Source organism: Pelmatolapia mariae, linkage group LG10_11 (assembly GCF_036321145.2).
Source record: "Pelmatolapia mariae isolate MD_Pm_ZW linkage group LG10_11, Pm_UMD_F_2, whole genome shotgun sequence".
Lineage (NCBI taxonomy): Eukaryota > Metazoa > Chordata > Actinopteri > Cichliformes > Cichlidae > Pelmatolapia > Pelmatolapia mariae.
The window spans coordinates 72,221,891-72,244,944 of NC_086236.1; the positions used below are offsets into that span (position 1 = coordinate 72,221,891).

At 41.0% G+C, this 23,054-nt stretch overlaps 2 protein-coding genes across 2 annotated transcripts; both read left to right on the forward strand.

Annotated features, from left to right (window-relative positions):
• Positions 1 to 1,188: 1,188 nt before the first annotated feature.
• On the forward strand, positions 1,189 to 7,960 carry LOC134636067 (lysosomal thioesterase PPT2-like). The gene is made up of 8 exons (XM_063485847.1): positions 1,189 to 1,426; positions 3,805 to 3,958; positions 4,423 to 4,518; positions 4,646 to 4,753; positions 4,839 to 4,922; positions 5,003 to 5,087; positions 5,874 to 5,928; positions 7,089 to 7,960. The coding sequence occupies exons 1-8, from the start codon at positions 1,265 to 1,267 to the stop codon at positions 7,230 to 7,232; spliced, it is 888 nt and encodes a 295-aa protein (XP_063341917.1). The 5' UTR covers positions 1,189 to 1,264; the 3' UTR covers positions 7,233 to 7,960.
• A 1,554-nt stretch (positions 7,961 to 9,514) lies between these two features.
• Positions 9,515 to 22,400, forward strand: si:ch73-95l15.5 (uncharacterized). Its single transcript, XM_063487251.1, has 11 exons — positions 9,515 to 9,657; positions 13,455 to 13,681; positions 13,754 to 14,760; positions 14,987 to 15,133; positions 17,075 to 17,155; positions 18,190 to 18,306; positions 18,568 to 18,717; positions 19,016 to 19,174; positions 19,882 to 20,034; positions 20,582 to 20,773; positions 21,589 to 22,400. The coding sequence occupies exons 2-11, from the start codon at positions 13,510 to 13,512 to the stop codon at positions 21,691 to 21,693; spliced, it is 2,283 nt and encodes a 760-aa protein (XP_063343321.1). The 5' UTR covers positions 9,515 to 9,657; positions 13,455 to 13,509; the 3' UTR covers positions 21,694 to 22,400.
• Positions 22,401 to 23,054: the final 654 nt, after the last annotated feature.

Sequence of the window (23,054 nt, forward strand, 5' to 3'; positions counted from 1 at the left end):
GAAATACGTCAGGTTAAACTAGGGAAGTAGAGCGGGCTGCATCAGAGGCGCCGGCGCTCACTGCCCCCGTGTGGCCATGTAAAGAACAGCAACACCAGCTAGCAATAAAACAAACCAAAACATCCAGTTCCGCAAACAACACAGAAAGTAAGAGCGGGACAATAAGTTTTACATTTAATAATTCTCTTCTTATTCTTCCACCTGCTCCATACTCTCACTACAGGTCACAATATCATCTGCAGAGTCCTGCCTGATCTCATATGTGAGCCTGTCTTTCCACTTTCATAAGAGATCATAAAATAAGCTATATTTAATATATTCTATAACAAAAAAAATACAAAAAAAGTAAACAGAGGAAAGTAGAACATTTTATTAGAAGTAGAATCTGTGAAGAAAATGGCGTTGAATACACCGGGCATAGCCTCACATACTGTCCTGTGTCTTATTAAGATTTGAGAAATGTTTCCAGCTCTTTGAATCCATATTATGATTTTTAGAGATAATTCACAACCAGAACTCAATTTCCCAATTCTTTTATTGTAAACAAAAATCTTTAGATTCTGGCTTTTAGTTGGACAACAATTTTAAAGCCTATAGTTTCTAATCACAATTAAACATGACAAAAACACGCGGCTTTTACACGTGGTACATGATGAGTGAGTATAAAGTTATATTAGCTGAGCCACTGATCCATCCCAACTTCCTGCTTTTATAATAGCAGTCTAACACACACAATATCACCACCAACCACAGACTGAATACTAAGACAGACAACACATTTAAACAAACGTTCACGTCACTTGTAACATAAAGTTATTTCAAACACATGAACAGAATGACCAGCAACATGATGTTAACGTTTGCCTTATGTAAAGTGCATTTGTTCATCTAACAGATGAAAATATAAATTAAAAAAAACCTTTCATTTATTAAAATGCAACGTTTTTTCATTGTCTCAAATTAATTAGTGACTGATTGAAGTAAAAGGTCGAAAAGACTTTTGCTTTATCATAAAGCCGGGAGCGCTCGATGGGTTTCAGACCGTTGAATGTTGAAGGGGTGTGATTCTGTAAAAGCGGATGTGGCCTGTGGAAAAAATACATGTGTATAAAGAGGAAGCAGCGCGCGCTCATGTATGGTTGGTTGTCAGTATGAAGAGAGCCGCAGTCCCTCATCGGCCGTATTAACGACACCACCTCAGGTCAAAGTCCTCGGGATCATCCACAGCCCCCCCGCACTGCTTCTCACCTGTATCCGGGCGGAGATGAAGTGTCCACGGGTAGCCGCAGGGTCGCATGGCCCGCTGCTGCTGCTGCTGCTGCTGGTCGCAGGTGTTTGCGTGGACAGCTATAAACCGGTCATCATCGTGCATGGCATCTTTGATGGACCACAGCAGTTCCAAAACCTGTCAAGGTTCATAAAGAAGGTAGGACCGCGCACAGCGTGCGACATCTCTAAGCTGTAGAACAACAAGGCTCGAAAACCGCTCTAACTTTGTAGTGTTTTGTGCAAACTTGTTAATGATATGTGCACAAAGACTTACGGGCCTGTTAATGTTCGATATTAGATTCTTAATGCTGTCCTGTTGTGTCCACGGTTGCGTTTAGACTTTGGTTTTTCTGTGATGCGTTTCTGGTGGAAGTGTTTAGCTATTAACGGACCGCAGGACTCGGACTCACATAGTGATTAACGTCTCCAGGCCAAGTTCATGTTCAGAATTTAAAACCAGTTTTCCTGCGTATTCTCTAAAGCGGTACTAAATACTGCGTACAAGCATGTTTAGACTTTTATCATAAAATAATGAAAATGTGTTTGCAAGTTCGAGGCTTGTCCTCATTTGCACACGCAGTGAAAACAAGTTTGTATCATTTTCTCATTTGACTTTCAGCAATTTTGGGGCAACAAGTGTGCATATTTTTCAAGTAAAGCCAACTTTATCAAACATTACAGTTCACAACAGTGATTTTATTTATTTATTTTTTTTACATTTAAACGCATAAATAAACTGGTACTCAAACATAGTACTCCTGTCCTATTTGAGCACTAAAAACATTTTCAGGTGCTTTTAACCGAACTAACATTCACACTCTTATGGATGTTGGGATCGAGCCGCCAAGCTGTTGATTGATAGAGAACAATGCTAAAGGGGGTAAGTCTGATCATCATTAAGTACTAGTTATTAGAACTTAATGATCAGACTTAAAGATTTACTTCTTTGACTTACATTTCAAGTTAAAAGACTTTGAAATGATTACTTTTTAAACTGGATTTGCTCTGACTGGAGGTGATTTTGAGTCGAGAGAATGAAGTGTCCACTGTTTATCCTCAGTAAAAGATAGATTGAGTCAAAACAAAACAAAACTGTTAAGCTGACCTGGCTGAACAGAATGATCCATAGCATCACATTTTGTCTCTAGATAATCTTTTAAAACAATATATTCTCTGTTGTGCAGGTTATCTTTTGCACGGGATGTTCTGACTGTATTCTGTCACCGCAGCAGGCAGATAATGTGCTTACGTAAATGATTCTATGCTTGTTATTATTTGTCCAAAACCATATAAACTACAGTTGTGCGCTCCACTGTTGTTTGACCCTTTCCACAGACGAATGAAAAGCCCCCAAAGTGTCTCTTGTAAGTGAGCAATAGTAAGGAATATCTCATTAGTCATGATATTAGATCACGTGTTCAGTCTGTTCAAGCAGCCTTAAAAGTAATAAATGATTTTATTGAGGCTTTACACAGTAAGAAGCACTGTGCAGCCTTTTTCATTGACTTTTCTAAGGCTTTTGACACTGTAGATCATGAGCTATTAAAGCAAAAACTGTGAGTGGTTCAAAAATGATCTTTCCAACAGAACTAAGTGTGTGAATGCTGAAGGCATCACCTCTTGCTTCCTTGATGTGGTTGAAGGTGTTCCCCAGGGATCAGTTCTGGGGCCAATATTATTCACCTTATATGTTAATAATATGTTAACCCTTTCACGCACAGTGGTCACTACAGTGGACAGCTATTCAAAGGCTGTTTTCTTGTATTTTCTGTCAGTGTTGATGGTATACTTGCACATAAACCTCTACATTGGACACTGATGTGTCACTCCATGCCACCCACTGGTCCTTTAATGTTACTATAGATGTATAACGTGTTTCATTGTAATTATTCTTATCCCTGTCATGCATGAATTATGACAACCTCAATCAGAATTTTTTCTTAAGTGTTTTTATTCATGTTTAATGCCTAAAGATGAATAAAAATGCTTAAAAAAATCCTGATTGAGGTTGTCATAATTCATGCATGACAGGGTTAATAATCTCGATCAACATAATAATTCATACTCTGTAAAAATTTATGTGTCATGTGTTTTAGTGCTGTTGTTGTCCAGGTTGTAAATGAGAGTTTAAATCTCAGTGGGTCTTTCCTGGTTAAACAACAATCTGTTTGTGTGTAAATCGAACTGGTTGGTATTTCCACAACAGTACCTGAATCCACCAAATGTTCAACACTCAAATCAAGAGCTTCTATCCTACTGTAGGTTCAAGGCAGAATTTTGTATTTCAAGTAGGAATAAAATACTTAAAATGATATTGGACTTGATAACATATCAGATAAAAAAAACAGTGAAGTGAAAATCAGCGAATGGTTTCAAGTTAGCGATTTTTGTTCCTCTGTGTCTTTCATTTCCTCAGGATCAGTTTTGACTTAAAAGTTCTGCATTCGAGCACCTGGCTGAAGTTTTATGACAGCTGATGTTTCCCTCATTGTGCCAAAAGTTTTACTTCCACTTCAATTTCTTTGCACTTGTCAGGTGCATCCAGGCACTGAGGTCACAGTGATCGACTTGTACGATGACCTGTTGAGTCTGCAGCCGCTGTGGAAGCAGGTCCCAGACTTCAGGCAGTCCTTCAACTCCATCATGAAAAATGCTCCTGATGGCGTCCATCTTCTGTGCTTTTCACAAGGTGCTCGTGCCGTACACTTAAACATTTAATAGAAAAACAGATTTGATAGAAAAACAACAAAAACATAGTCTTATAGCGTTGATGCTCACCTGACAACTGAGAAATAAAGGTTTGGAGAGGTGGTAAAGTCATAATTTAGAGGATTTTCATCCAGGAGACAATAGTTTATATCCCACTGAGACTTTTTGAATTTTTAATTTAGCTTTTACTTTGTTTGTGTGATTGATTTAATTTTTTTAAATTAATTATTGTTATTATGATTTAACTTTTACTCATTGGTTAGGTTTAGGCAAGTTTAGGTAAAAATACGACACATCACACTCTTCCACTTCTAGCCTCTGGTTCATCTCTATCGTAGTACGCAGTAGTTATACAGACAAACTGCATAATAGTGAGGACTGATGAATTTAAGGTAGAAATTTCTGAAGCTGAGACTCATTTTTAGTCTCTTTTTTTCCATGAAGGTGGTCTAATTTGTCGAGCACTTCTCTCCACGACACCCAACCACAACGTGCACACCTTCATTTCACTGTCATCCCCACTGGCTGGACAGTACGGAGGTCAGAGAGCTTTTAAAAACTTGTCTGCATAAGCTTCAACATTTAAAGAATGTGAACTTTTTAACACACTTCTCAATATTCACCAGGATGTTTGAAATGAACTTGATCTTATCCTCTTACTCCACAGACACAGACTACCTGCAGAAGGTATTCCACAAAACCTTAAAGAAGAATGTGCATTTTATCTGCTACAACAAATTCGGTCAAAAAGTGTCTATTTGTGACTACTGGAACGGTGAGAATACAAGAGTTCTTCAGATTTAACTGAAGAGAGTCTGCACATTAGATTTACTGAAATATAAAACATATTTTGTCCACAGACCCTCACCAAAGACGCAGCTACCTGCGGAACAACATCTTTCTGCCTCTCCTTAATGGTGAAAGACCTCACAGTGACATGAAAGGTATTGGATCTGGTATAGTCATCATATGCACTGGTTAGCACGAAAACAAACGTTCATGCCTTTGGCTTTCCCTTTCACAGCGTGGAGGGAAAACTTCCTGCAAATCGAGAAGTTGGTGCTAATTGGAGGACCGGATGATGGTGTCATCACACCGTGGCAGTCAAGGTCTCACTGTCATCAGCTTTACAACACACACTGTTTGTTCTCTTTCATTTTAATTTCATAAATGAGAGGTGGCTCATTATGTCACAACGACGAGATTGTTTGAAAAAAAATGACCCATCATTTTCCTTCTTTCGGCTTTCAATCAACTGAAAAAATCCTGACATGAATTTTGGAGGAACAAAATTTACTGTAGTGCATTCTGCTGCTGCTGCTTGTGGGCCACAAAGCAGCACTTTATGTGATGGTCACCTTAAGATGCATGTCGGTCCTTTTCAATATTGGATTCAAAGTACAATTCTTGTATTCAGTTGCACTCAGGTCAGTCAGGTCCCAAACCTTCAGGCTCACAAACAGTTCCTTCCCCTGGGCCATTCATCCCCCCACTCACCTCACCACTCTGAGCCACGGTCTGAATAACCCTCATCACTCAGGCCAGACCAAGTCTTTTCTTTGCACTTTGCAACAGTTTTGTTCTCAAATGTGTGTCTTTCTCTTATTTTTGTGCACATTTCTTCTAATTGCTATTTATTCCTGCTGTCTGCTAATAAAATTTTATTCCAGAACAGTTATGTGAAGCACCCACAATTTGGTTATACAAATACAATGACAATAAAGGGCTATTCTAGTCTATCCTATACTAAAACTGCACTTAAGTAAAGATACTCGGTTTGGAGACAACAACGTTTTTACCAGCAGAGCCTTCGATGTGTTTGCAAAGTGGTCATTTTGTGGTAAAAGTTATGAAACCTGTATACCTGAAACAACTGTTTCCTTTTTTCTGTGCAGCCACTTCGGATTCTATGACAGCAGCGAAAACGTCGTAGAAATGCAGAACCAGGAGGTTAGTGGCAAACTGAAGTGCTGCCTGTACAACACACTTCATTTTTCCTGAGGTGTAGCTAAAAACAACAGTCCTGCTGTAGGTTTTCACTTAATGACTGACATAATTTTAAGTCTCTTGATTCAGCTTTGTGGAAATTGGGGAGTTGGTGGTGTTTCTTGGTTGTGCTGCATTACACAGAGTCCATGTTTTATTTATGAAGAGAGAATAGCAGGGATGTGCGGCAAAGCTGAATCATTTGTCCATTTTTACATTTTATTATTTAATAGCAGAGCTGCTTTTAGTGACATTCACAGCATGGCAGTGTGGCAGGATATTATACACATTTCCTTTATCACACACACAAATGTCGAAGGGAGGAAATCAACCCCAAATACAACACACAGAATGCAGAGCCGGGATCAGGATGAATAGATCATTTTATTAACAAAATAAAAATACTCAGGGTGGTTGATGGGGAGGGAGTGAAGGTGGAACTGGGGCTGAATGGAAGGTGGCTCAGTCTGCTGAGGAGAGATGAAGGGAGAGACGGGTGGAACTAGGTGCAGAGGTTTCAAAGCTGAGCCAGAGGAGGAAGGCAGAGGTTGGAGTCAGGCAGGGTGTGCAGATGCTGCAAAGATAGGATTAATTCATTTTGGAGTCCTTCTCCCACCAACATGTTCCAGCAGCGTATCACACCTCTATCATGCATCACAGGTAAAAATGCTTTTGCAAAGGATACGCCTGTGCGTCTTCAGTCGTAGCTCCTGCAGCAAGCCTCCTCTGTTGTCTGTCACCAGACGTGTTTTAGGAATCGAGACGTTCTTCAAAATGGGGTACTGAGATTGATTTCTGGATAAACAGGTAGGAGGATGGAAGGGGCACAAATCTGAGAAATGAGAATGAACACACAAAAAAAACAGAAGTAGGCACAGGAAGTTTAAGAAATAACTCAAAACTAAAGGATGTTACAGAGACTAACACAAAAAAGCTCCTCCTGCTGGACTGCTGTGTTAGACTGCTCTCTTGTAGAGAATAAAATGTCAGCTGACTGTATTTTATTGCAAATGTGTTAAACTAAACTTGAATTTTTAATATCTCTACTGTTTTCACTGCAGACCCTCCACTGTGTTCATTCAAAAACAAAACTTGAATCATGTCATTTTCTTCTGCTCTCTCAGTTTTACATGAACGATGCCTTTGGGCTGAAGACGCTGGACCAACGTGGCGATGTGGTGGCGTGTGTTCATTCAGGGGTGAAGCACACAACCTGGCACTCCAACTTCACAGTGTTCAGGAACTGCATGGAGAAGTGGCTCACATAAAAACAACTCTCCAACAGCAAAACAGTGGAAGTCCGTCCAGATGTGAATACATTTTGTGCAATCAAAGAAAACAATGATTTACTCCTGTCTGTGCAAATGTGCAGGATTTGTGCTTACTGCAGTATTCATATTGCACAACTGACTGCTGTAATTTTTTTTAAAAAGGTTTTTATTTTATTAACATGATTTGCTTATATAAGTGTATAAGTTGCATTTATAATCAGCTTTCAGGTTATGATGAACTATCTCTTTATAAGCCATCTTATTTAATGTTTTAATGTTTTCCACTGATCAATATTATGTTGATAATAATTATCTATGAAACATCTTTTAAACTGTTGTTTTTGTCTGATTCACAGAAAGTGCATTTTGTACACAGCCAAAACTTTGTGATCCTATTTTGTACCTTGAGAAGTCCTTCATGGAAATATCTTGAATATTGAGCGTAGCTGCTGCTCTCATTTCTCATTCTGTGCATCCTCACTTCCACTCCGTGCACCTTCAGATGGCGGTGTAAGGGCAGGAGGTGAGGAAGATCTACAAGGAGAGAGGAAGTAGTATACTCAGAAGTACAGAGTATAACTTCCTGTCCACTGTGTGCTTACTGTCAGTATCACACCCACAGTGGTGAAGAATCGGCTGTATGCACAGCTGAGCTCCTGATTAATCACTCAGTGCCCTCTGGTGGAACTGTATTGTAATTTATAACAATGTATTTATATCAAAGCTATTTCCTAGTTTCCTCTTCATGAGGTGCATTTCATAATTGCATTAAAATATTTTATGAAAACTTGCATCTCTGCAATGCTTGGTCTGGTTCCTCCAGACTGTACAGTTCAACTAATGACCTGAATGACCTTATTATATGAACTTTTTTCTAAAGTGCATTCTCAGAAATTTCTCATATTTTCATGCTTTTCTGTGACTTTAACTGCAGATTTATGATGCTACCTACGATTGTCAAATTTAGCTTTACTCATAAAAATAGAGACTTAATTACTTTTGAATGTAAACCAGCACTTAATGCTTCTGACAAACTTTTCTCCAGCGTCTAGTTGAAGTCGTTATTGTAAGTCAACATATTTTCAGCATATTTAAAGCGCAGCGCTGTGATGAAATTGAATCTAGGCAAGGCAAGGCAAGTTTATTTATATAGCACAATTCAACAACAAGGTGATTCAAAGTGCTTTACAGAGACATTAAAAACAAAAACAAATAAAAAGCATGATTTAAAATTGATTAAGACAAGCAAACAAACACAAACAAACAAACAAACAAAACAGTATATAAAATCAAAAATCAAAACAGTAGATAAAATCAGGACAGTAGATAAAATCAGTAGTTAAAATGTAAGTGTTGAAATTTAAGCTTAAAAGTGTGGATTTGGTGTTTTATTCAAAAGCAGCTGAGAACAGGTGAGTCTTCAACCTGGCTTTAAATAAACTGAGTGTTTCAGCTGATCTGAGGCTTTCTGGGAGTTTGTTCCAGATATAAGGAGCATAAAAGCTGAATGCAGCTTCTCCGTGTCTGAATCTAGTTAAACAGCAGTGAATATTTAAATATCTGGTGCTTTTACAGAACGCTTTGATCTGGTTTAGATTTTAAATACAGTTTGTCCCCCTGCTGACACTTCACTCATGATTAGATTAAAGCGTCACAGTGGAGTGTGATTAATCACTTAATCCAATTCATTTTCTGCAACAAGAGTTACTGATTCAGAATCTCACTTTAAGTTGTGATTAGCTAATATATTTTTCATGTCATTTCATTTTTATAGGAAAAAATCAATATATTTAATCTTCCATACGCAGTTTTTCCCCTCATAATAATTTCTTACATCCGGATTATGTGACAGAATAACATAAAAATGACTTTGTATTTGACCCTGTAGCTGAATTACTGAAAAAAGTCAGAGTCAATAAGTGGATCTGTAATAATTAATGATTTTAGATCCACTTATTGTGTAACAGTACTACTACTACTAACGAGTGTTAAATATATAAATAAAAACACATGAAAAGTCCAGGCCTGTTTAATCCAATAATGCTTGCAGGTACTTTAAGAAAATTAAAAATGCTTCCATAACAGAAAGGCCGATTACGTATCTCATTACATTAGTGGAAGCAGGCGTGGTAGTGGGCCTACGAGTCAGCGTAGAGCCACACGAGAGCAGTAACGATCTTTACTGACTCGCTCCAGCTGTTGCTCTTTAACAGGTATGACCGGTGACGTCACTAAGGTGACACCCACCTCTCCTCCTCCTCTCCGGTGTGTTGCAACGCAGCTCCGGCTCAGTTCCCGGTGGAGATTTTTCTGGTTGGAAATCTTTTGTGTCTCCTGCTTCTTTCTTTCTGTCGCGACCATGAAGCTTCCCTGCGGCTCTTTCAAACCTTCCTCCCTCTGAGAAGCCCGCAGGACTTTCAGCGTAAGTTGACACCGATTCAAAAACTATCCCGTGGATTTGTCCCGTGCTGGATCAACTACGCTGCTTTCGTGTGGTGACGCTGCTTTCACGTTGAATCGCTGGACCTCGGTAGCTTAAAATAGAGGGAGATAGACGGAGTTGAAATGTTTTCCACTGGATGGGGATGGGTTTCCTTTTTGGAAACATGTTGTGGGACAGGACAGGCTGGGGTTTAAAACAGCTGAGCGCCCTTTGAAGGGCGAAAGCCGCACGGAGGGACTGAAAGCTGGAAAGACAGATTCATTCATCGACAGTCTGGCTGCAGTTCACTGTCAGCGTGGCTCAAGGTCGACGTGTCCCGCCCTGTGGGGAGCTACTGTAAACAGCCTGTAGCTGCAGACAGCACAGGGCGCAAAACATCCACGGAGGGAACAGAAAGCTGTAAATCAGAGCACCAGTCAGGCTGCTGATAATGTCAGGCTCTTTAGCGTCATCGGAACGAGTCGTGCTAAGTGTGAAGGCAGCTGGAAAAATGAAGACTAGTTATTCTCAGCCATTCATTTAAACTTTAAATTAGGCACACTGTTGCCTATGATGAATGTTGTACCAGAAGAAATTCATTACCTTCTCAGTAAGCTAGTATGCCACTGTGACGATACATTATATTGGAACTAGATCAATATACTGTAATCTGCAGGGAGGATCCCCAGGGGAAGAATGACGATTGGAGTGAACTTGTAGATGAATAGGTGAGGAGTGCAGAAGGACAGATGGTAGTAGTTTGTGCCAAAAGGCTGGACATGGCTAAAGTGAACACTTCATCAAGACAGAAGGCTTTATGTAACAGTGGGGGAGTATATCTTATGCAAAAGGAACAGTCGGAAAAAGAGAATGTAGCTGGGCAGGATTGGATGTCTGCAGGCTGTAGGATGGCTTTGAAAATGAAGAAGAGAAAGCAAATGAAGGCAGAGGCAAGGATTAAATGGTGGAAGATGATTCAGTGTGGAGCTGGCACAGGCCCTGGGTGATAGGAAAGAGTTACCAAATGACTGAGGAAGCACAGCAGAAGTTTGTTTGGCCTATCCTCTGGGCAGAGGACTGAGGACAAGAAGACTTGGTGGTGGAATGAGGAAGTACAAGAAGGTATTCGAGGAAAAAATGGTATAGTCAGGGAGATGAAGTATGTAGACAGAAGTACTGAAAAGCTAAGTGTACAGCAAAGGAAAAGTAAGTTTTGTTTGAGGCTGAACACTAAGGAAGGACATAAGGACTTGTAATGGTTGGCTAGGCAGAGAAGTCAAGCTAGAAAGGATGTGCAGCAGGTTAGAGTGATTCAGAATAGAGATGGAACTTTCATAACATTTTAAGAGAGTGTGCTAGGAAGATGGAAGAAGTACTTTGAGGAGCTGATGACTGAAGAAAATGAGAAAGAGAGGAGGGTTACTTGGATGGATGGAGGAAAGCTAGAGAATGAGGAAGTGCAGAGGATTAAAAGAAAGTGAGGGCAGCTATGAAGAGTGGAAAGGTGGTTTGCCCTGATGACAAACCTGTGGAGCTATGGTGATGTCAGAGACAGCAATGAAGTTTCTAATCAGATTGTTCAACAGAATCTTGGATCTACTCATCCATTTCAACAATAAGGTTGATGTGCAAAGTTGTAGTAACAGAAGGATGAAGATGATGAGCCACACACTAGAGATACGGGAAAGAATTGTTGAAGCTAGGTTAAGAAGAGAGGTGAGGAACAGTGAGCATCAGTGCGGCTTCATTCTGAGAAAGAGCTCCACACACCTGATGTTTACTTTGAGAGTGTTGACGGAGAAGCATAGAGAAGAGAGGGTCAAAGGTTGACAGGTGAGGTAAGGCAGAAGTCTCTGTATCATGTTGTCAGACAACACTGTGACCTGTAGTTGGAGTAGGTGGAGGTATGCTCTGGACAGAAGAGGAGTGAAGGTCAATAGAACCAAAACCGAATACATGTGTGTGAAGGAGCGGGATTTAGGTGGTGCGGTGAACATGCAAGGAGCAGAGACAATGAAAGTAGCTGTTTAAATACCTGTTGTTGAGAATGCAGGCAGGGTGGAGTGGGTGGAGACGAGCGTCAGGGTGATTTGTGACAGAAGGATAGCAGGCAGAGAGAAAGGGAAGGTTTTACGATATGGTAGGGAGACCTGCTGTGAGACGGTGGCGCTGAGCGGGTGGTGGAGTTGAAGGTGTTAAAGTTGTCATTGGGAGTGACGGCTCAGGTTGAGCATTTTTGAAACAAAGTTAGAGAGGCGAGGCTGAGGTAGCTTAGACATGTGCACAGGAGGGATAGTGGATATGATGGAGAAAGGATGTTGAAGATGGAGCTGCCAGGCATTTATGGATGGAGTGATGGAGGACAAGCAGAGGGTGTGACAGAGGAGGAAGCCAAAGAAGAAGACTGTAATCTGCAGAGCCCTCAAAGTATACTAACATAATATATTTTCTGTTGACACAAAGAAACCAGCTTGAGCGTCTCCTCGTTATTTAAATTCAAACATCATAAAAATGCACAACCCTGTTTCCAGAAATGTTGAGATGTGTGAAAATGATATATATCAAACAAAGAATTGGAGAATAGAGAAAAAACTTCTCTACACAAGGAAAAATACTAATGGGTGTTATGTTTGGATCCTCAAGCTGCAATTATATTAAAACACACATGGTTCTGTAGTGGAAATCACTTTGTGGGCTTACAACAGACCAGTGTTGGAACCATAAATGGAAGTTAAAACTCCACCAAGCAAAACAAAAGAAAACAAAAAGAGGCCAGAAAGAAATAAGATCCAGAACCCCAGCAGCCCTCTCTGGGCCTCGTTTGTGATGGAGTGGGTGGAAGTAAAAGCTTTCTGTGGGCTGATCAATCAAAATCCAAAATTGTGTTTGGAAATCATGGAATTAGGGCTGTTCGATATAACGATATATATCGGATGACGATATAAAAACGTCTATCGTTTCATTTTACGCTATCGTTTGTTTCGTGGTGTCGCAAAATAAACTGTTTATGGCAATATTTTTTCATCGTTTTGATGGTCACTGTAGTGGCCATATTAATTTCTTTAAGTTCTCTCTTTCTCTTATATTTAATATAACCACACTACAGACGGACAAGCACTTGTTTTTATGTGTTGTCATTAGCAACAACACAGTAAAACCACGGCGTGTCCGCTTGTTTATTTTCCACATAAACCTTTCACAATAAAGCTCAAGATCCTGTTGAGACTTTTCAAAATAAACTGAATCACGTGAAAGATGCAGAGTGTTTACGGATGAGAAGCAAAAAAGAGCCGTCAGGTGCTAAAAAAAATAAACCTTAGACTCAAACGTTAGAACAGGCTTTTCCCCGCAGCACGCCGTGTAATAAATACTCACAAAGAAAACGGCGGCTGTTACAACTTACGTCTAAAAATGTATCGTTTCATGCATCAGTTAAAACACTCGACTCCAGGTCCATGACGCCCAGCTGGAAACACTTCACGCAAGTCGAGCTGCCCGAGATTCACAGAATTTACAGAAAATGTTGCATTTTTGTGATTTATATCGTTATCGACGATAGATGTCTTAATATCGGGATATGAGATTTTGGTCATATCGCACAGCCCTACATGGAATTTTTGCCCTCCAGGCCAAAAAGGAAATGGATCCAGCTTTTGTGTATAGTTCAAAAGCAAACTTTGTTCTACCTAATATTGATCATACAGTGTTCACAACACCAGGCCTTCACTAGTAAATGATGAGAATTTCCATCAGTGTCTGTATGAAACATTTGAGCTAAATTCTGCTTTAATTTACAGTTTCCTCATCTATTGGACAACAAGGGGAAGAAGTCCATCCATCCATCTGTCCAAGATGTCCTCCAGAAGTAAAAATGACCAGTGCCAAATATGTGGCGGAGCTCTCCAGGGAAACCAACGGCGGTGGCTGTTTGGGGGCCAGAATAAGAAAACTGGTCAGCCTCAGACCCCAACAGGGTCCTTGAGAGGAGGGAGCCGGTCCCAGTCATCACAGAGCAGCTCCTGGGGTGAGTATAGAGCTTAAAAAATGCAAACATATTGTAATAATGTAAAAGTAAACATTTTGTTTCTCTTCACAGGCAGCACGTTATCTCTTGGTTCCTCTGTTTCTCTCTCCAAGTCCCTGATGTCCGTGAGCTCCCCCTCCAAGAGCGTGGATCTGCTCGTGGTGTTGACCCACATACTGGGGCAGACTGTACCACGGGGCAGTGGGCAGGGGGAGTTTGTATGTGGCAAATGCGTGTGCCTGCTAGAACGCGTGTTTAAGTTTGACACGGTCATAGCCAGGGTGAGGGTGCTTTCGTCTGAGCGCCTTCAGAAGCTGACGCAGGAGAGGGATAAAATCAGACAGTGGGTGCGCCAAAACTACTGCCAGAGGCATCTGCAGGACTTTCAGAGCAGGAGCAGCACCAGCGAGGAGGAAGGTGAGGTGGAGAAGGAAGGCTACAGGGAGATGCTCAAGGAAAACATGGCGCTCTCGGAGTATGAGTGCTGGTCAGACAAGTGGGACACGTGTCCGTATTTTATCAGAACGGGGAAAAGATGCAGAAAAGGGAAGGGGTGCGAAGGTTGCGATTCCTTACGGGTGTCCGACTCGGATTACGAGTCAGTTTGTGGGGTTCCTCGTCACATGCCTTTCCAGCCCTTTTCCCCGTTGTCCCGGGACAGATCCCAGAGCGTGCCCCTCCACTGGCAGAGGGTGCCATCCGTCAACTCCAGCCCAGCCTCGCTGGCAGGGTCTAGTCTCTCATTACGAGCTCCTTCCCGCACGGAGTCCATTCAGTCTCTTGATTCTCTGGATGGGAATGACCCCTTTGATTCAACGAGTGATCAGTCAGTCAACTTCATGCTGAGAGAGCTGAGAAGTATTGGAGGGAAGCCAGTCAGTTCGCCATCAGGGAGTAAAATCCCCGTTCTGGGCAAAAAGGATGGGAGGTACCTGGGAAAAATCGAGGAGAATGCATCACCCACAGTGACCAGGGTGCTGAACTTCGGGGAAGTGGAGAATGGAGGGGATGAAATGGATGAAGAGGATGGGGATGTCCTAACATTGCTGAGGGACGAGTTCATGCCTCTTCACCAAGAGGTGAGTGTGCTGTAGAAGATCATGCAGGCCTGGATGAACTTTGAGCAGTTGCCGTGTGTGCTACTAGCTGTAAATATTGACCGTGTGCTGCAATAGTTTATCCAGGAACAGCTGCAGCTTGTCCAAACGTCCAACATGATTAGAATTACACATTTTGTGTATTGCATAATACCCCACACCGTGTTAATCTAAAGCTTTTTTTTTTTTTTTTTTTTTTTTTTTTTAGAAGACTACTGCTAGAGTTCATCATGGTATCCGGCACCTAAAAGGCCAACTTGATCAAGCTGCATCCCGCATCAGGACCCTGGAGGCTGAGCTGAAACATGGGAGAAGCAAACAAGTGGAAGTCAACGGATCACAAGACTGGGCCCCTGTAAGCTTTCAGTTTGTTCTTTAGATGTTGAATAAAAAAAATGAATCTAGTTTCCAGTTTGAAAAAAGCTTTAAAGTCCTTAAAATTTGCGTTCTCTCAAAAGGTCGGCAGGGCCTCTAAGAAAAATGTCCTACTCCTCACTCGATTTGTGACCTCATTAAACTGAGGTCTTTGATCTGACACGCTAATTTAAAGTCCTTTATAATGCAGCATGATGTTCATTTAATTATTCACATGGATGATGAAGCGGGTCATGATTACTGCATTGGTGTCTTAGAAATTCATAATGTCTGAGTTGAAAAAACAAACAAAAAGATGGCAACAGTCAAAATTTAAAAGGTGCAGCTTCAGATTGGGATGTCACAGTGGGTAATGTCACAGTGGCATCACACAGATTTTTCTGATTGCCATCATTTCTCTTGTGGATATGAAAGCAAATGCAAAGCCAGTGACTGGGAGGTGAAAACATCTCATTCTAGGCTTCGGTAGTCCAAAGGCCAGATTTACTAACTACTGGTATCTAGACTAGAGGAAGGGTAAACTGAATGGAGATGCTGATGATATTGTGATTTAAGAGATATTTATTTATTACCACAGAGTTATTTTTATCCGCTGTCACACGAGGTAAATGTCTCCAGCCTTTTATTTCTAAGAAGAAAAACAGGTTTATTACGGCAGTGTGACACAGCAGCTCCTCTGTCACATGTCCAAACAGCTCCCTGAGCCACCCTGCGAGTGTTGACCAAGTACAAATATAGCATTATGAAAGGAATGGAGGTTGGGTGGTTGGTTTTGTATCTGTGCAGGGTGTGTCTACATTTCCTCATTTTCAGGTGCACATAAAGACACGCACAACACAAACACACTCACACTCACAGCCTCTCACTGGAATCTTCCCCGACCAGTGGAGTTTGCCCCAGGCTCGGTAGTCCTATGATAGAGGATATCATTAACCGGCCTCATGACCTGTCACAGCGAGGCTGCTGTGTTCACATGGTGAACATTATTAATAATTAATGTGAAATCTCTGAAAACAGCAGCAGGTTTAAACGTGCAGTAACTGACATTTAAGTTACTAATTTAGCCCCGAGCAGTTACAGTTTGTTATTTTGTTTTTGTTCTCTTTCCAGGAAACTGATGTATTTAAATTCAGGACTCGCTCTCTTTTTAGCTTTCTTTGAGCTCCAGCAGCTCTTGAGGGAAGAATTTGCCTCATGAACAGATGAATGCTTTTTTTATGTTCCATTAAAAACCTGAAAACTGCCTCCTGCTGCCTCTGGCTTGTAACTGTAAGAAATGGGCTGAACTGAAACATAAATGAATACTGTTACAACAGCCACATATTTTCTCATGGCCTCTTCATCACATTATATTGAAACTTTTCAGTTTTAAAGCAGTGCTGGGTGATTACAGACCAGCAAACGAAGGGCCTTTTTTCTCTTTTGAAAATTTGGTATTTAATTTTGGGGATTTGCAAAAAAAAAAAAAAGCTGCCAAGTATTAAATTAAATGGATCCTTACAGAAATTAAATAATAAAAAGGACTAAAGTGCTTGTTCTGAGCATATTTAAATATATTTATTAAATGTTTTATGAGTTATCACACAGCAGGTTGGAATAGTTGTAATCACTGTTTAAACAATGCTGAGAATTTTCAGGGATTACTCTGTAGAAAATAAATCTTCTTGTAATTATTATTATTATTTTCCTATTAAGTAAATACTTCAAATATTTAATGCGTTTAAGTTCTCAAATAAGAAAATTGGTTTCTCTTTTTTAAAAGTAGGTAAACTCTGAGCCAATACAATTTCAAACGCACAACAAAACAATAATGGAAATGGTCATGGTCGTCCTTAAACTCTCTGATGAGGTACTGAAGTCTGAGCTGTTCCATGGCTCCTCTGTGGCTTTTAAATGAAGCTGTTTGTTCTCTTTCCTCCAGCTGGTCCAGGAGAAGGAGGCTGGCAGCTCCCTGCTGCAGAGCCTCGGCCTCTCCCTGCACAGCCGCGAGCGTCTGATCCAGGTGAGTGAGGTGGAAAGCATTGCGGCAGCTCGAGCTGCTGCCGCTGAGGCTCCGACTCGAAAGCTCTCTGGAATGTTGTTTTTCTTTGAAGCTGCTGTACGTTTAAAGTGGCAGTGCCAAATCTGTGTGTTCACGACTGATCGGAGAAAGCTTTCATCACGACTGCCGGTGTTTGTAGCTACTTGTCATGTTGATGATTAACAGCAGGAAAATTTGTGGACTCTCAACAAAACAAAACAAAACAGGGCTCACCTAGCAGAAAGATTTTCTTACCTGAAGGTTACTGGAGGATCATGGAGACTAAAGAAAATATTGACATTTATGGTTAAGGATAATGTAATAGGATGGAGCTTTTCTGTTACTAAAAAGATTAAAAGATTATCATTGTCCACATAAAATACAATATGATGATATAATTAGTTGGTTTTACATGTGCTTGTGGACAGAGGCTGCCCGTCTCTAGCTTTACACTGGCTGTTTCCCTCTATTCCAGTCTTTATGCTGGGCTAACAAGCTACTGGCACCAGCTTACTTTCTCTTTGCCAACTTTATCTGAATCTGAAACTCTTCCATTTAAAATATGCACATACTTTATATTTTTGCATCTAACACTCAAAGAAAGTCTGCTTACCTAAGCTGTTTAAAGCAGTAACCACTGAGTAAGACAGTAAATATATGCTACAAAAGGAGACCCATGTCCTGTAATGTTTAAAGCAGCAGAACCAACATAATACTGACATTTTCAGTATTATACTTCATTTTCTGTTGATCCACACCTCTGCCTTCTTTACACTTGAACACTGAGAGTTGTGGTTTTAAACAGATTTGAGCATGTCCGTGTACCTGCTTCTCACTTGCATCCATATCAAGTCATTGCCTCTGGTTATTGTAACTCTCTGTAATGATTTTGCTTTAAAAGCTCGCTGTAATCCTCGTTTAGAAAGGATTTCAATCATTTAACATCCAAAAAATGCAGGTAAAATGTCTTCTCTGATCACGAATGTGTTCACAGACAGATATTTCCTGTCTTCCAGGAGTGTACGGGTCTGATCAGCAGGCTGTGTGTGGAGGAGGGAGCGGGGACTGAGCTGGCCAACAAGCTGACTGAGAAACTGACTGAGAACTTGAGAGAGGTTATCTCTGACAACAAGGTTAGAGCTGCGCTGTCTGTCATTCTCATGCTGATTGTTGACATTATAGCAAAGCTTGCTCTGCTTATGATGACACATATTACCTGCTCACTGAAGCACGGCGGTTGTCAGCACAAGCAGGCACATTTTTGCTGATAGTCAGCAAACTGAGGTCTCTTGTCCCCAAAAGGCTGGAAGTCCTGTGATGGACACTTTTTATTCAGTTCAAAATTATGTTTATTTTCGGTTGATAAGCCGATTGTTTCATTTTCTGATCTTCAGGCTGCGCTGGAGGCTTTGAGGTCTGAAATGACTAAAAAAGAGAAGAGCATGGAGAATGAGATCGAGGCTCTGAGGAAGGCTGGACGAGACCGAGAGAGAGACTTGGACACCCTCAATGCTGTGCTGCAGTGCAACCAGGACGTCATCAGTGTAAGACCACACACTGTCACTGCCACACGGGTGGTCTCCTGTTTGGCTGTGCCTCTATTTCTTTTTGATACGAGGTTAGCGATGCAGGACAACTCAGGGAATATAAAACAATCCTGTCAGCTCCTCTCATGCTGTTTATTTTGCAGGCATGCTCATTCATACATTGCACACATACTGATCTGTTTATTTGGTTACTTTATTTAATTCAAATACTTGCAATTAAATGCAAAACACAGCCGTGGGCTCAGCACTTCAGTCGTGCTGCATGTACTTGAAGCTCTCTTTGTTTTTGACTCAGGACCTGCGGGTGGCTCTGGGAGAGAAGGAGCAACTGCTGAAGGAGGTGGAGAAAGAGAGGGAATTGTGGAAGCAGAGGGATGGGGCCCTCACTGCTGTCCTGCAGGGGAAGGAGGCTCTGATCCGCACCTTCAAAGAGCAACTGGAGAAAGGGATGGAGGTAATACACCTGCAGCCAAACAAACCTCTCTGAAGATGCTCCTTTTACTGTCCTGTGGCCTTAAAACACGAGATATATAAATGTTTTTGCTCAGCACTCACAGAAGCAGGGCAGAAAAACCCCTAAAGTAACGAATGAACCTGCAGTAGCATCAGCAAGTCTAGCAAGTGAGCTAGATTGGTTTCTCTGGGTTAGGGTTAGATTATGAATTGAATTTATTGAATTTAATCACTGTAATGAAAAAGCTTCACCTGTATTTAGCATGCACATGAACACAAACACACCCACCAGTCATTAGTGTGCTAACAGTATAATTATGGGCCTGTCTGTGCTTATTTAGTCCCCGGGAAACGCTGGGCAATGCCTCCATGCACTCGTGGGCAGCTATCTGCGTTAACTTTCACTAATAACCAAAGCTGCTTCTATAAGGAGCAGATGTGATTAAAAACTAGTTAGAAAGGTTCCCCTGCAAGTTTTACTTCCATCACCATTTTTATGTTTCTGTATTCTCCCCCAGATTTAAAGTCAGGATCTTTTTAGTGCCATGTCTCTCGTATTATTAGGATATTACATGACTCCAGGTTGAAGTTTTTTTTATTTTCTCTGTGTGACTGGATGAATTCTGAATTCCTCCCTCTGTACGGCTGAGCTGAGGTTTGTCAGTAAATACTGACTTCAGTGAGTAGAGACGTGTCATTTTCTTCCAGCCTCTCTCAGATTCTGTGACTGGCCAGCAGTCAGGAGGGGGCGGGGCTGAACTGGCAGCTATGTTGAAGGATCAAGAGGAAAGCAGCGCCACCTTGTGCCAGGAGGTCACCAACCTTACAACGACCCTGCAGGAATACCAGGACATGGTGCAGGTGGGAGATTAGCCCGGCCAGATGAGTTAATTATTTCTAGTTAATTAGAAAACTGAAAAAGCAAAAAGCAGCTGAGTTTGTGATGAATTTCCAGTTTTACCTAATAATTCTGCATTCAAACACACATTCATAGTTTATAATAGATTATAAGACAGAAACTTTTGAAAATACAGGGAAAAATATTAAATTGTAAACTTTTTAATGTACCAAAAATAATGTGAAAAATTACTAAGTTCCAGCTTCTCTGATCGAGCCGTTAAACTTATTTTGAATGTACCTTTCCTACAGGTTAGAGCAAGTGATTTACAGAAATGACAGGAAATTTTAAAAAAATGGAATAACTGAATAATCTAACCAGTAAAAATGCTGCTCTTCCAAAACAATGTGGTGCTTCTTTTTTAGAAATTGCTTCTAATCAGTGCTGCCTGGAAAACCACACTGAAATTTAAAATGAAATCATCACCATAAGCTGCCTCCAGTTTGTGACCCTAAAGTTCCACATCACAGCCACAACAAATCTGAGCCGTTCGTTCTGCTTTTTCACCAGAGTCAGCAGGAGAGTCACAGTCGGACCGTGTCCTCTCTGACGGCTCAGCTCAGAGACGCTCGGCAGGAGCTGAGGGAGAAGGAGAAGGAGAAGAAGGAGGCGGACCGAGCGCTGCAGAACGACAGGGAGGACAGAGAGCGGGGCGAGAGGAGACTCAGGGACAGCCTGGAGAAGAGGGACAAACTCATCGAGGTAAAGAAGCAATTTGTGCCATTCTGCAGCATTTTAGGCAGCTACTCTGAACGCCTCAAATAATAATAAAAGCTTTAAAATATTTTGCATCTGTGTCAAAATAAATATTAAAAAGCTTTTCATCCCCAGGAAGATACACTTGTGCTGCACATGCCAGTGTCTCAGAACATTTGAGCTTCATTAACAGCTCAGTACCAACACTGTTAGCGTTTTTGCTCAGCCAATGAGAACACTGAACCACTTTATGCACCTGTCAGCTTGATTGGAGGTTATGTTTGCTGAATCCACCCATAAATTTCTGTTCAGGATTCTTTGAGCGCTCCATCTGCTCTTTTATAATAATACTGATACTTGATGTTTCTTTAATATTTATTGTTGGGCAAATAATAAGAAGTGAGTGAGTGAGTGCCAGTGTTTGTGTATATCCTTGCTGTCATATATGTGAAGACAGAGCACCTGATACAGGGCCTAAGATTTGTAGTGGAAAGCTGCTACTGATAGACTCCTCACACGACTGCAGTAAAGAATCTCTTCTTCATTGTGGTCTTTAAGCTTCATTTTGACCAAAATATTACAGAAAGTATGGAAACACTGCACTAATTTAGGAACTTATCAAACTTATGAACCTTTCTGTTTGTGTTTCCACACCACGTGAAGAATCGTTAAGCTCAGACAGGTGTTTTTTGTTTTTTGCTTACCACTTGAATTCAAATATTACTTCTTGGTTGTCTTCAGTGTTGTTGTTCGCAGTAGAAAGAGTACAGAAATAAAAATGAACTCACTGTACTTATGAGTGCTTTTTTTTCTTTTTAAAGCAAATCCTTTTGGATGCTGAGGAGCGGGACCATCTGTTCAGAGAGCTGCAGCAGAACCTGCAGAACAAACGTGAGCCTTTGACGGCCGTCAAACACACACTGTGATGGAGGAGGAGGAGGAGGAGGAGCCGGGCTGACACACTGTACCGACGCCATGCAAACTCACTGCACAAAGACGGAGGAGCACTTTGCACTTTCCGCACCTCCTTTCTGCCTCCTGAGCGTATTTATCTTGGTGTACATTAAGTCTATTTATATTTATCCTCACAGATTAATGAGACTTGAAGGAAAGAAGCTACTTTTCTCTGTGGAGTGAGTGAGACGGTGTGATTGTTTTCTGGATGGGGAAATGTTTGGTCTGGCCTCTCGTAGCTGGACGTTTAATACTTGATTCAGAAATGAGCAGATTACTGTGTAAAAATGTGATTTTGAATGTAACGGGTTTAGGCAGTGAGATCATTTCATGCAGCGGGAACATTTCTGAATGGTGTGATTGCCCTTTAGGACAGGAGCGGGCACAGTATCGTTTTAAAAGGTTTTTTTGTTGGTTTTTTGGGCCTAATTATAATCTTGAAAGCTCTTTATGGTGGCATCTTGTATTCATCTTTTTTTTCCTTAGTACAGAACTGCCTAGTTGTTGTTTACAGTGCTGATGTCACGCTTTGTTAAGTGGAAACGTGCAACCAAAGAAATGTTTTAACTGTTTTAATTTTCCATTTTTCTTTGTCTCGCTTTCTATTTTTCTGGAATTATTTTCAACCATCTTTAATGTTTACATGTCTCATATTAGTGGTCGGGAACTGAGACATTTTTTCCCCCATTTTTTGCCTTTTAGCTCAAGAGGATTAAAAACTCTGATCCAAATAAGTTCAGTCTGCAGTTCTTGTTATTTTAAACGGCATTTCAACTTGTTCTTTCTTAAAGGGACATTTCACTCCAGAATTAAAGTTCACTCTGTTTACCTTTGGGCTGCTCTGCCATTTATCCATCTAGTTGTTTTTTTTTAGTAGTGATCCTTCTCTTTAATATAATGTAAGTAAACAGTTCACACTCCATGGTAATCAAAGCAGCAAACCACATGTTTGAAAAACTCAGCAGCAATGTCTTTCTCCAAGTTCACGAGGCAGTTACTTGGAAGAAAAATTCACAAACCTAACGTGAGCAGTTCCACCAACCCTGAGAAGTGTGCGTTTAACATTACAGCTCAACCAAGAGGAACGGCTTTAAAGTTTAGAAGCTGTCAGACTGTCGTGAGCACCAGTCTCTCATTGTGGGAAAGTGCACACTTTGATTTGTACAGTAATACAGCAGGAGTGATTCAGTGCTGTCAGTCACAAAGTAGGCACAAGCTAAAACAGACTGTTTTATTTTCTACTTTACTCTGATGTAGATGAGACTTCACAACACATTCTATCAACTAAAACCATAAACTCATCAGGAAGGCATTTAGGGTCAAAGATCACGGG